The sequence below is a fragment of the Brachypodium distachyon genome, chromosome 2, assembly GCF_000005505.3.
Source record: "Brachypodium distachyon strain Bd21 chromosome 2, Brachypodium_distachyon_v3.0, whole genome shotgun sequence".
Taxonomy (NCBI): domain Eukaryota; kingdom Viridiplantae; phylum Streptophyta; class Magnoliopsida; order Poales; family Poaceae; genus Brachypodium; species Brachypodium distachyon.
In genome coordinates, this window is record NC_016132.3 from 34,720,069 (window position 1) to 34,734,336 (window position 14,268).

General features: G+C 43.9%; 2 protein-coding genes across 3 annotated transcripts; both read left to right on the plus strand.

Moving 5' to 3' along the window:
• The first annotated feature begins 710 nt into the window (after positions 1 to 710).
• LOC100835715 lies at positions 711 to 5,555 on the plus strand. Of its 2 annotated transcripts, none has more exons than XM_024460132.1 (12): positions 711 to 921; positions 1,601 to 1,649; positions 2,530 to 2,682; positions 2,937 to 3,073; positions 3,169 to 3,238; positions 3,418 to 3,508; positions 3,606 to 3,697; positions 3,773 to 3,882; positions 4,226 to 4,325; positions 4,416 to 4,502; positions 4,608 to 4,684; positions 5,039 to 5,555. In XM_024460132.1, exons 1-12 carry the CDS (start codon positions 736 to 738, stop codon positions 5,180 to 5,182), a joined length of 1,296 nt encoding a protein of 431 aa, XP_024315900.1. In that variant the 5' UTR covers positions 711 to 735; the 3' UTR covers positions 5,183 to 5,555. The 2 variants fall into 2 exon arrangements, with proteins under 2 accessions (XP_024315900.1, XP_003568881.1); XM_003568833.4 differs by having other exon boundaries at positions 3,606 to 3,675; positions 3,787 to 3,882.
• Positions 5,556 to 11,486: 5,931 nt separating this feature from the next.
• Positions 11,487 to 13,860, plus strand: LOC100836025 (universal stress protein PHOS34). Its single transcript, XM_003568834.4, has 4 exons — positions 11,487 to 11,838; positions 13,072 to 13,181; positions 13,268 to 13,386; positions 13,480 to 13,860. The coding sequence occupies exons 1-4, from the start codon at positions 11,643 to 11,645 to the stop codon at positions 13,568 to 13,570; spliced, it is 516 nt and encodes a 171-aa protein (XP_003568882.1). The 5' UTR covers positions 11,487 to 11,642; the 3' UTR covers positions 13,571 to 13,860.
• Positions 13,861 to 14,268: the final 408 nt, after the last annotated feature.

The following is a 14,268-nucleotide window of genomic DNA, read 5'->3' on the forward strand; positions in this document are numbered from 1 at the left end:
TCCCCTAAGGGGAGCTGATCATGATAGCCTAGCCACCAGATCGACCATCGTGATGCTGATTTAATTAGCCGGCCGGCCGCACATGTAGACCAATCTCCATGATTTGGGGGCTGCTGATTTCCTGACACATGCTGATCTTCCTCATTTTGAGGTATAATTTTGACATATATTCTTCGTTACAGTAACGTGCATGGCACCTACTAGCTTATCTTGAGATGTGGCTATACCGTACGTACCTAGCTGACAAGTGTGTTGATAGCGCGATTTGCGGGAGTACAAGGTTAATTAGCACACTTAATAAACCGACATGATCAGCTAAGCACTTTCTACGAAGATTCCTATAGAGATCATGGAGGCAAATATAGTTAATTGTGTCAGTGCATCCATACCGTCGGACACGGCAGCTGTAGAACATGTATAACAGACAGTAACGAGCTTAGATTAGGTCCGTTTGGTTATAGTAATGTAATGTCAGGCATGTGAATTGTGATTAACTAAGCTGATTAATTTATTAACCGGAGTACAGTACTGCACGGATGAGTCAACCATACGCAGCAAAGGTCAAAATTATCGTACTACTAGCTAGGATTGGGGGTAATATACAGTGTTGTGATTTTAGCCGTTGATCTCACGATGGACGGATCTGGGTAATCCTATCGTTTGATCCAAGTCCCCAAGAGCGAACCAGGCAGGGGAAGGGAAAGGGAAGCAGATATTTTGGAGAAGCTATAAGCTATGGCCGTCGCGCCGGTTCTGCCGCCGACTCTCCTCGCCTCCCACGCCGCCGTCCGTGCCGTGGCCTCGCGCGTCGCCGCCTCCCGCCCTATCCGAGTCGCCGGCGACGACCATCTCCACCCGCCGCAGGTCGCGTCCCTCCGGCGCGGCGATTGGGTGAAGCTCATATGCGGCGCCAGCTTCGAGGTACCGCATACTGAATCCCCCGCCGGGAACTACCTCCTGTTTCCTTCCCTGCATGCTTGTTTGTTAGTCCCCGGCGACGGCGGCTCGTGAATGAGTTTATTATGCTGGAGACTGGAGGGGGAGGAGCTGCTCATTATGATGGGAACACATGTGTTGTATCCTGGTGTACGATCGAGGATCGCCGGACCAAGGATCAACGATTTCGGGGAGGAATTCGCTAGACGGGGAGAGAGACGAATAGGACAGATTTCGATTACTTTGTTCTTTCTTGCCTTACAATTCACCCAGCATCACGCTTAAGTACTCGAGTCACACGCACATTACAAGTCACAACCCAAAGCCGCTCACGCACGCCAGAATAGTTGCCTTACTGTGAAGAAGACGTATTTCCACAACCCGCTTCTCCTGTAGCTGTAATGCCCGTCGTCACACCTCCTGTAGCTGTCACCACATGTGTGACAACATGGTGGATGGGTTTTACTCGTCAACATTACTGCAATTACAAGATACATTTCCCAACTAATTTAACCTGTGGATTATTAGTAGTTAATTTCTTCCTCTGGGATAAATGATAATACCCACTTATCCATGGTGACGATTTAATTGATATGATAACTGCGAAATCATTGGGACTGGGATTTTCATGTGGCTCACAATTCACCTTACATGTGCCTTGTAGGATGCTGCTGATGTCAGGAATCTCTCCCTTGTCTACACGTTGGCTGGAGGTATGCACGTTGGTTTAATTGTAAAATAATACTAGTTCAGTGTATGCTTAGTAGTATTTCAGACCAACAGAGACACGGAGTAACAGTCCTGAATTCCTGACAGCAAGTTCGTATAGGCTTGCATAGTCAACCAAGAGTTGATTATTGAATTACCTGGTGTTAGACATTTCCTGAACAGACCGAAACTGAAACCCCAAAATTATTGAACCCAAGGGCAAGCTTGTATTGCTTATGAGTAAAGGTGCATGATCGAGATAACAGAGTCATGCAGTTAGTTGATGGTTTCGTACATCCAGGCACACATTTTTTCTAATTCCCTCTTGTTGAGAAAGATGTGTAAAATATGGGTACATGTTACGGTCCATTGATAGTGGAGCGAAATGAATGGGGTGTACATTGTTGTATTTACATTATGCAGATTACGAAGTTCAAGTCCATGGAGGGACTTCTGTAAGCAGGGGCGAACCCAGCCGGGTAATAATTTTTAAAATTCCTTTTCATTAGTAGAAATTATCAAAAAAAAGTTAGGAAAAAATAGAATCGAAGTGTGTTTGCCCCACCCAATATTGAAAATACAGTGTTTGCCCCACCCAATATTGAAAACCTAGGTCCGCCACTGTCTGTAAGTGGGTGAGGTTTTAAAAGGCTTCCTGGAAGTTAAAACCAATGAATAATAACTCACTTTGTCTCGCTAGTATACATCTCGATTAAATGGAATGAGCTGAGGAAGCCTGGTCTGATATACTTGTTAAACAAAGAAAATAAAGGGTGAGACGCAATGTTTTTGTCTACTTGGTAATAAAATTGTTCTATTTGGTGTGATTCCGTCAATATATGAGGGTTTACACGTAGAAATCATGGATCATTTTTGTGCATGCAGTGGATTGCATTGATTGTGCAGCAGATGCATCTGTAGTCGGTGCAGTCAATGAAGGTATTGATGTAGCAGCCTCAATTGTACCAACAGTTCAAAGGCCTTGGGTGATGGTTAGTGTTAATGATGATTGCAGAGATCTCCATTTCCGTAAAGCTGGTAAGGAAGAAACACTGTTCTCTTTCTAGTTCATGAAATTCATACATGTACTTCAAAATAATACTCTGATTATTCATATTTAAGCATTGCTTGTTTTAATCTTAAATTTCTTTAGTACTGTGTGGCTATAATAAATGTACTCAATTTCCTGCTTTCACTAGCAGGACTTGCTGCATGTCTATTTAAACTGCAGGATTTCTTAACTGCTGAAAAAACTTCACCTCTGAAGACATGAACTCCTCTCTGTTCTCTAGAATTTGATCCTGAGGATTGCCCACCGAATTGCTCCAAGCCATGTGAAAAAGTTTGTCCTGCTGATGCAATATCACTAAAGAGGGTCGTGGTCGGAGGAGAACATGCGCATTCTGATCCTTTATCTGACAAACTTGAGGTGTCTATTGGTTTAGTTACGCTATTATGCTTTTGTTTATTCTCTCCATGAAGTTCTTTCTTCCATTTTTATCATCAAAACCCTGCCTTGTGTAGGGTGGTGTCATTATGCAAAGATGCTATGGCTGTGGTAGATGCTTATCAGTTTGCCCTTATGACAGAATAAGTGAGCACCGTCTTTCTTCTTTCTTCCTTTTGTTCTTTCTTTAGTCATCTGGATCTTTGTTTGCACATATCCTTCTATATGTGCATATTTGTTCTCACCATGTATTTAAAGGTAATATGATCCTTCCTGTTCCTCTATTTATTTTACAGAAGCTGATAACTTCTCTTGAACCATTTCAGGTGCTATGTCCTATATTCGAGATCCTACCATGACTGCTGAACTGTTGAAAAGGAGTGATGTCGATGCAATAGAAATTCATACCACTGGAAAGTATGTTTCCCTTTCCTCGTAGGATTTTTAGATTAAGTTATGTTTGCCTTTCTCTGTTACTTAGTACACTTGCTGTAATACTTGTTCACTGCTGTAGGGGGACCGATATGTTCAGTATCCTCTGGAGCAGCTTGGGCGAGTCAATCAATAGTGTGAAGCTGGTTGCAGTAAGCATCATACTATGTATCTGTATGTGCTAGTTCTGATGCTGAGAAGTCCTAGCATGCAATCTCCCTATTGTTTCTCGTATAAGAAATATGGAAGTTTGTGCATTTCAGGTTAGCCTGCCTAATGCTGGTGAATCAACAATTGATTTCATGAATGCAATACACACGATAATGCAGTCTTATCGTGAAGGGTATAATCTTTGGCAGGTTTGTTCTCAAGACAACAATTCCTAAATTGCATCTTTCTAGCGTTGTTGATATTTTGTCAAATATGGCAAGGTTCATGAACTTATTAACAACGATACCTTTATAAATCTGGTAACCAATATAAATGAAGATGAAAAAACTACAAATTTAAGACAATTGCAAATTCCCAGTTTGAATAAAATACACAACCTTGAAATCTTTAAAGCTAGCACTACTTCTTGAATCCCCTTGGTTTGATAGAAAACATGGTCATGCATATGATATATGCTATTGCTGATCCTATACTCATATGCATGCTTTTATTCTAGGCTTATTTCAGTTTTACTTTTATTAATGTGAGTAGTTAGATGGTCGGCCCATGAGCGGTGACATTGGTCGAGGCGCAACAAGGGAAACAGTTTCTTTTGCTGTTGATTTGACTTCCATGTCAGATAGGCCTCAGGGTAAACGAATTCAATCTTTGCAACATTAAAGCAATATGCTCTGTTATCCTTCACATGTTCTAAGTATTTACTGCTACTATGGTCTTGAAGGCTTCTATCAGTTAGCTGGTGGCACCAACTTATACACCGTAGACAGCTTAAAGAACGCTGGTCTTTTCAAGGCTACGACTTTACCTGGTAATTTGTTTCCTTATGTTTGTCTCCTTATTCAATTCTTTCACGGAATACTTATCAGTTATTTCACCTATGATCACTTGATACTGTTTAATCCTCAAAATTCAGGGACAACTACCACTGAAAAATTTGGTTCTCAGCAAGCTCTAATTGGAGGAATAGCTTATGGTGGCTATGCTCGTAAGGTTTGATCTTGAACTCATCATTCAGCATCATCTCTTTTATATATATGGGGAGATGTTGTACTGAAGTCTAGCAATTAGCTTGCCATCACTGTTTCCAAGGAATGGATTGTTGTACATGTTCCCTCTGGTCCTATTTTTTACTTGATGTGCTCTGTGATTGATAGTGTTCTAACATTTTTTTCGAAAAGGAGGGCAGCCCTCGATAGTGATCTAACATAAACCTGATATCTTAACAAAGAACTGAAGAAGAAAAAGAAGAAGAGAGCATGGCAAATCATCGTCCTGCATACTTGTATATTTGTCCTATGAACTCTTGATGACTTGCTGATTCAAATTCCTATCTGCTAATTGCAGATCATTGGAAGAATTCTGCGCAAAATACCAGTACAACTCGGTCGCATGCGCATTGAGGATCACCCGGGATATCTACTGGAGGCATTGCAAGAAGCCATGTCGTTAGTAGGTCCTGTGAAGGGTTATCCAAGTCCCCCAAAATGAATTAAAATGTCATAGCTGAGCTCTCTACAATAGCATCAAATTTGGGCATTGCCGGAGGTGGCATCTCAGCTGGTCTTGTGCAGATACAGGAAGGGGCGAAGGAGAGTATTTTTATCTGAGATGTTGCCTCCAGCTTCTTTTTTTTGAGAAAAAGATGTTGCCTCCAGCTAATCAGGTGGTCGCGTTGTGTGGACGTATTTTTCCTGGCCGTTGGATTGTTTGATGAGCGATGTGGATGGACCGTTGCTGGCTCTCTCTCACACACACAGAGGCCTCCTAGCTTGGTGATCAGACCCAGACCCAGACCCAGACCCATTCATCGAACCAACCATGATCGATGCAAATATTGAGATTTATGTCGTGTTCTCCGTAAGAATGAGTTCTGAATTTCAACACTTTCTCAAATCTAGACTCACAAATTGATTTGGTTTGCAATTTTCAGAACTAAAATAAAGATTAAAAGCTGCTGGATCCACTGTTTTTAGTTGTTTTTGTTTTAAAAAAACTGCAGGAATAAAACAAACTTAGTAACACTAAGAACTACAACAAGCAAATTGACAAGACAGTGTAAGAAGCAAGGGTTTTAGACATGGAAGAGATCAGTAGACTGACATCCAAACAATACAGGACTAGCAAACTGAAACTTGAACACTTTGCTGCACTTTTACTGAATTCAACGACTATTACATGAACTAGAACAAAGATTAGCACATGATTTAGCTCAACAACCACAGATCTAAGCACTTTTACTAGAAGGAGAGATTTCAGCTAGGGTTTCGAATTCAGATTACACACAGCTAGGGAAGCAAGGGAATAGATTACACACAGCTAGGGAAGCAAGGGAATAGACAGGGTCACCAGATTTCTCAGCAAGGGAAGCAAGGGAGAAGACAGGGGATAAGGTGATCTTCAGGACTTCATCTTCAAGAACAGGGAACTCCATCTCTCTCCATGGTCTCTTCTCTCCTCCTCTTCTTCCTCTCCTCTCCTCTCTTCTTTTCTGGTTCCTTTCCTCTCGAGCCCTCCTCTCTCTGGCAGGCAGATGCCTTTTAGCTCAAGGATGGAGTGGTTGGAAGTTTTGCAGGTAAGCCTTTCAAGTTATCTCATATCTGCTCAAGTAGAGCCTTTAGGGACTTGTAATTGATGATTTAGTTGGGCTTCTTCTTTTTTTTTTCCCTCCAAGATGAAGAATTTGTGCCTAGACACACGGATCTGCAATAATTACACTAAACATGTAAATATGCTCATTTAAGAGTTAATCATGCATTAAACATCAATTAAAAACTCAATTAAGCACAAAGTGGCAGTTTAGCCTCTGAATGGTGAGTTATTAACAGTGAAATATTCATGCTGATCAAACCACCAAATGCTGGATCCAGGAACCGCTCCCAACGAGAGAGAGGATCCGGTGGCGATCTCACGTCTGCCCCCAACTACACCGGCCAGCCGACGATCCCTGCATCCTCCGTCCGCCGCTCAGGCAACGGGAGGGGGTGGGGACCCTGATGCTTCTGCTCCGGTCAGTTAGGGTTGGCCTAGTGTTTCTTGAGGCGTTGCTTCTATGGAGCAAAAGGCGCCGCGTCAGAATAATTTGTCTCTGCTCTTCCTCCATCTTGGCGTCACTCCAACCCGTGGCGTCGAGGGGCAGGTGGCCTGGTCGTCTCGCCGGTCTCTGGATCCGGCGAGATTCGTGTCTGGTGGCTGGCGATTGGCACTCTCACGAGTGAAAGTCGTGTCGGCTGCTGCTGTTGTGTTTGTTGTCTTGCAATTGGGTGTGTGGATGACGACAGGCGGCGGCGTTCCTCTTCTTCGACGGCGTTGGATGAAGTTGACGACGTCGGGCTCTGGTGACCACGGGGAAGTTCTCCGGCCGACGTGCCACAAAGTCTCGGCCTCGTCGCTTGCGGCGGTCCGGTTCATCGGTTCAGAAAGCATCCTTGTATGTGAAGGTGCTCTCCCAGATCTAGGTTTGGCGGCTGTCCGCCTCTTTCGGCGTTGCCATGGTGGCGGCGGAGGACGAGGATGGACAACGGTTCGGCGAGGTGCAAGTTTCTCCAAATGTGAAATTGTAATTTTACTTCTTGCGGGATATTTTGTGCAAAGTTGCTTGACAAGCATATTTGTCTCATGTCGTGACCATATGTGTTATCTATGTAAACGGATTGTCTAATGAAATATATATAGATTTTCATTTGGAGTACAAATTTGGTAGTCTATGGAACCTTGCCCACTTATGTCCAATCTCTCCACAATTTTCGCGAAAAAAAAATGTGGTTGGTCAAATGTTGACAAGTGCCGAGGCGTTCAATCGTTCGCAGGGGCTGGGTGTCATTGATTCTCCGCCATTGAGCTGCTTTTATGATGCAGATTGTGTCGTCTGGAGCCTGTGGGTGATCTTGGCTTGTAGGTTTTGCTGTAGTCTAAAACAGTTGCAATAGGGAGCTGTTTTACTATACTGGCAGGCGTTTCAGTTTAGTACCTGAGCAGTCCAGTTGTTCTGTGCCGAATTTGTGTTATGGATTATTTATGTAAGACATATTTGGTTTCCTTTAACGAAAACGAGGAATGTCCTCTGCTATCAAAAAAAATGTTGACAATAATTTGTAGGGTAAGAGTGGACACGAACCAATTAAACACATCCTTAACACACATGATCTTTGATCCAGAATCAACGCCAACTGTGAACTATAGACATTAATTACAAACGTGGGAATATAATAATACAATACTATTGCCTCTATGGCATATTCCCTTCACCTCCGCCTCTCTTTTCGATTGTATCGAACATGCAGACAACTGCTTCCTCCGCATGGAGAACGACAAGATCCAGTGCGAGAACATCGCCATGAGCGAGGCGCTGAAGAACGTTATCTACCCCGCCGCACGTTGTTCCAAGCGCAGCACGAACACGCAAACAACTGCTTCCTCCGCACGGAGAACGACAAGATCCGGTGCGAGAACATCGCCATGAGCAAGGCGCTGAAGAACGTCGTCTACCCCACATGCGGCGGGCCCCCGTCGGGCGAGGACTTCTTCGCCGAGCAAAAGCTCCACATGGATAACGCCCGCCTCAAGGAAGAAGTAAACAAAGCCCGGCTCTTTTGATTTTTTTTGATTTTTTTTAGAGGAGCTCTTTTGATTCGACCCTTCCATACTCGCTGGACTTTTCCATAGTCGGCCTCGGCATGGGCACGCGCGCCTTTACCATCTTGAGGTAGGGAAATGCCACTCGATGGACGCAGCGGATCGGAGGCGTTGTATCCTCTGCAGTAGATTACCGACGAGAGGTTTCTGGCAAAGATTGAACTGTTTTCTCTGAAATTCCCGTGAGAATTCTGCAAGACGAAAAGCGTTTCTAATTAGTCTAGTATCCAAAACTTTTTTTTACTTATTCTGTTAACAACTTTTCATTTCTTTCCTCTCGTAGAAACTTAAAGAACGGGCAAAACTCACCAGATCTGCGCGGCGTTGACTCCCCCAGTGACGACGCGATTGCGGCCTCCCGATCGTGGGTCGATCTGCGCCGCCCTCCCGTCGGCGAGCGATGACTGCACAAGAATAAGTTGTGATGGCGGCGCCCATGGCTGATCCGTCAAATCCGGCCGTAGGGGGACGTGCTGGCCCAGATCCAGACCATAGGGAAGCCCCAACGGCATGGATCTCGTGTCCCTCTGGCAGCACGACGGTCGCTGCCAGAGATCACGGTGTAGGGCAGCGGCGACGCGAGTAGAGGAAGCTGCGATGCGAGGATGGTGCGAACGCAGTGGTGCGGTGAGAGGAGAGGGTGGCCGCAACATCGTGACGCGAGGAGATCGTGGCTTCTGTGGCACAAGGGAGAGGAGACGGTGTGGGGAACGTGAAAGGGTGAGAGAGAGAGAGGCTTACCAAGGAGTAGGTGGGGGAGAGAATGGGAGAGAGGGAGGCAGTAGGTGGGGCAGCGCGAATACGCGTCGAGCATGGATTTCACCCCGCCACGTGATCACCCACCAAACATGTAACTTGGTATTCCAAACCCAGACTCTACGAACTTGGTGTTACCACAGTACAACATTACAAAAAGAACATGGCAGCAAAAAAAAATTGTGCACGCATGGCAGAATACAAGTGCTCTTGATCTATAAATGAGCACTTAGTCGCGAGATGGCAATGGAACTACGAACTATACTGTAACTCGTGATCTCTAATAATTCTTAACACACATGATCCTTGCTGGCAGGTATGATTCTTTCTGCCGTGGGAAGAACCGCTCTAATTAATTCTTGCCTACATAGCATTCCTTTTTACATGATGTCTTTTTATGAGCTCCCAGTGGGAGTTCGTAGGAGATTGGACCATTATAGGTCTAGGATGCTATGGCAGGAGGAAAAAGGAGTAAAAAAAAACCATTTGGTGGCTTTGGCAAAAAGTTTGTAACTTAAAAGAACAAGCTTAAGGACGGATGGGCATTTTGGATTTAGGGGTTATGAATCAAGACTTACTGGGGAAATGGAATGGGAAGCTTTATAATAGTTCTGGGCTTTGGCAAAAGGTGTTGACAACTAGATACTTCAAAGGGCAGGGGCGGAACTAGAGGAAAAATTGACCCGGTGCACAAATAGACCAAGAGGATGCTTATTGTGTTAATTTATGGTACCATGGTGCACTTTAGTTCAGTAAACCTGGTGCACATAGTAAATTTTTGACACAGTTGCTAGTAATTTTTTTTTGCAACCTGGTGCCTGTGCACCAGGGAGAGGCTACCTAGCTACGCCCCTGTCAAAGGGAGATGTGCTTGGGGGGATTACACATAGAACCGGCGACTCTCAATGTTCTGGTCTGGTCTCTTGCATAACAAGGTTAGATTTTGCAGTTTTGTAAATTTAGAATTGGGAATGGGGAGAATCCTCGTTTCTGGAAGATTGGTGCCTAGGTAGCCATTAGCCAACCTCTCAAAATGCAATTCTCCTATTTGAAATCTGCTTTAGCAAAGGGATCTCTGTTGCAAAAGTGGTGTCAAACAGAGGTGCAAGTGTTTGTTTCAGGCGCACACTTTGGGGTGACCTGTACACGGATTGGGAGCTTGTGATCAGGTGAAACTGAATAGCTGTGATGATAGACTCTGGTGAAACTTGATGAGTAATGGACAATTCACAGTCAGCTATGTTTACCTTAGATTGATGTGGCATAATGTTGAGTTTTCACAGAAATTCCTGTGGAAAATCAAAATTCCCCGAGATTGACGTGGTATAATGTTGAGTTTTCACAGAATCGATTTGATTGGCTGTACAAAAACGGCTATTAGCAACTCGATTCGTGCGAGAGACCCACGCACTGTTCTTCATTTATTATTATTTAAGTACGTATTCTTTTCCTCCTCCCATAGTCACAGCCGTATAGGCATGTACGTACACGTCATAAAAACGTACGTAGACATGTCTTGGAACCGTCGACCGAGAATCAATGTGCGACAAGCGCAGGTGCCTATCGCATGACAAGGACACAAATACCAAAAGGAGTAGCTAATCCAACGGTCAGCTAAGCATTTCTACTCTGGATATTGTGTTTTTTCTGTGTAGAATTTCCCAGGGTAGAATTTCTGCTCTGAAAATCAACCAAAAAATTGGAAAATCCAAGTTTTACTGTAATAACTGAAAAAAACAGTGCATGCTTTAACACCATTCGATTACACGTATATGGTACAAGGTCAACAGGATGCTGTTAGGGCTATCCCTATCACCGCTGGTGATCGCTCTAGAAAACACGGTCGGAACGAACGTTGGCCATTTGACATCGTTTTTCTAAGAAAGCGACAGCCGCAGACCGTTCGATTCCCTCGTTATCTTAGGAAAGAAAGGTTCTCCATAATTCTTAATTCTCTAATTCTCTCTCTGTTCCTGAATGCTTGTTTTGCACTAAAAGACAAGTACTTCCTCCGTTGCATTATTATTATTATCTCAAATTTGTCAAAAATAAATATATCTATTTCTAAAAAGTGTCTAAATACATGTAAGATTTCGACAATAATTATGGAACGGAGTGAGTACTTTTAAGTGTCATCCGTTGGTTTTAAAAAAAATGTGTCATCTCTGTTGCCGTATGGAACCCATGGCCATATTACATTACGGTTAATCCAAGTGATTTTCGCAGAAGCAGATTAAAAACACGGCCTCTCAAAAAAAGATTAAAAGCACGGTACACAAATGGAGCAATAGTATTATTTCGCTGAGACTTTGACAGAGACTTGGGACAAATATACCGACGGATCCCGTCGACATTATGCAATGTTCCACTGCGGAAATTTCGCGCAAAAGAGGCAAGTGGATGACCCGGATCGTGCACACATGTGAGAAAGGGGGCTCTCAAATATCTAGGGCCGACCGTGGTGGCTCCTGTGTCCTAGCTGTCCCTGCGTCTCCGCCCTTCCTTCCTTCCTTGCAAGTTCCAAGCAGCGAGAGAACCGAGCAGAGAGAGAGAGAGGATCATGGCGACGGCGGAGGCGGTGGGTGGGGAGAGGTGGGTGGGCCTGGCGGTGGACTTCTCGGAGGGGAGCCGCGCGGCGCTGCGGTGGGCGGCGGACAACCTGCTCCGCGCCGGCGACAGCCTGCTGCTGCTGCACGTGCTCAAGGACCCCGACTACGAGCAGGGGGAGACCCTCCTCTGGGAGGCCACCGGATCCCGTACGTACTTACTTGCTCTTCCTCCTTCCTCCTGCTACTACTACTGCTACTGGTTCCCCAATTTTGTATATCCTGCCCTGGCTGCGCTGTTCTTCGTCTTGATTTGTTGCCAGTCACTTCGAATTGGCTACGAGAGCCGAGAAGCAGCCATGGCCTTCTGTGGTTCTAGATTTTTTTGTTTTAGAGAAACAAATTAGGCGAGGAACAGAGGAAAGCAGGAGGAGCATGTGCATCCACCGATCATCGCTTATTCTTGTGTGTTTAATTCTCGGAGAGAGCAGGGAATATGAGTTTATTGGGGGGGTTTGGTTTGCGGTAACGTATGGTGAATTGACCATCGCATCCTGACACCGGATCTAATCTTTAGGAGAAAAATAATGCTCGGATCTAACCTCTTTGCTTGGTTTGAGGTACAGAATTGGTCCATGCAGTCACCACCTCGTTCCTCATAAGCACAAGGTGCAATGGGAAAAAGTCGGATACTGGTACTAAAATTAGATGGAGGCTGTGATGTGGAAAGGAAAAAGGATAGGTCGACTCGTGCAAGTGGTAGTAGTTTATTGCGGTATTGCCAGAGTCTACTTGCTTGTTTGTACTTTATTATAAAAAGGGATCAGTGGATACTAGTGTTACTATAAACGCTGATTGTGCTGCCAAATTGATAGGCGAACGATGGTTTTGGCTGAATGATTTGGGGACACCCATTTGTTTCCAACTGCATATTACAATTACCTGGGGACCATTCACTTCAACCAATGCAATAAACAAGCTAGTGCCAGAATGAAAATCTAGTGTACTTGCTACCTCCTGAGCACTTGTGTTTGCAGTAATTTATGCCTTCAGCCAGTAATTTATAGTGGTTACCATTTCAATTTAAGTTTCAATGATCCATTCCGGTAACCTAGAGGGTCTGTTTTCATATGCAATGTACACCATTGACGTTTCGTTGCATCAGGATCGATGTCATACCTCATAAAATTGCTGCTAACTCAAACATGTGCATGGTTGAAACATTGATATTAATATTACCGGTTAACTTGAAGCATAGATGGATATAGTTCCTGTTTATAAAGTGTATTGATCATGGATGTCATGCCTGGCATTTCCATTTTATGCAATTGACATGTGAAATATTCTAGCCTGTTGGTCTGTTATTTATCCAAGTTCTTTTCTAATTTATGAGCGGACTACTGCTGACCGTCCTTGTTGCTTTTGTTTGCTTTCATCTCACAGCTCTGATCCCCCTCTCCGAATTCTCTGAACCTGCAATTGCAAAGAAATACGGGGTGAAGCCTGATGCTGAAACACTGGACATGCTTAACACTATAGCCAAGCAGAAGGAGGTGATTACTCCAAACCATCGTATCATCTTCTGATGTCTCTTCGTGACATTTGCTCTAATAGATTCTGGTTTTTCCTATTCCGCCAGATTACGGTGGTTTCGAAAGTCCTGTGGGGAGATCCCCGTGAGAAGCTGTGCCAAGCTATCCATGACATCCCCATGAGCTGCCTGGTTATAGGGAGCAGGGGCCTTGGCAAGCTCAAGAGGTTGCGACCAAGCTGTTTCCAAACATTTATTGGGGCATAATTGTTTGATCATATTTAGTACCAGTGCTAATCTTTTGCATCTCTGAACTGTAGGGTGCTCTTAGGCAGCGTGAGCGATTTCGTCGTGAACAACGCTGCCTGCCCGGTCACGGTTGTCAAGCCAGCGGCGACCACCAATGCCTGATCATATTGTTCAAAATACCTGCATGTGTTTCTGTCTGCTGAATGATCCAGCTAGCTGAAACTTATTGAACCATACAGTATTATTTGTAATAAATAGACAATTAGCCTGCTGAAGAAAACCTGTTGTAAATTTGTGCATGTGTCCTGGACCTGTGTGCTTATCTTCAGTCAAGCTGCACCAACGGCTGTTTGTTCTATGAGTCAAGTTAACAGTTTCTAGTATGTTCTATATTGCCCTAGTGTCCTGCCTGGGCTACCAATTTTAATATACATGGCAGATGCTTAAAACTTGAACATTTTAGCGGGGCGATCAATTTATAGGGGGCATTTGGTTTGAGGTAACGTATGCTGAATTGCCTAAAAAGAATTAGACCCTGCTTGGCTGCTTGGGCTGTTGTATTTTTTTTGAAAGAGTTGGTATTAGTTCGTTGTTTCAATTTTGGGGAGTTGAACTAGGTCAAATTACGAAAAGTACAAGACGTTCTACCTTTATGAAAAGTATTACCTACGTTTCTAAATATAAGATGTTCTACCTTCGTTCTAAGTTAAATTTCTTACAGTTTGACCAAGTTTATATACGTATATTGTTTAAGAGTTGATGATGTTGAGATTTTTCTATAAAGTGTTTTTGACACAAATTTTTCTATAAAGTTGATCGATTAAATTTTAAGAAGTTTGACTTAGAACAAATCTGGAGTA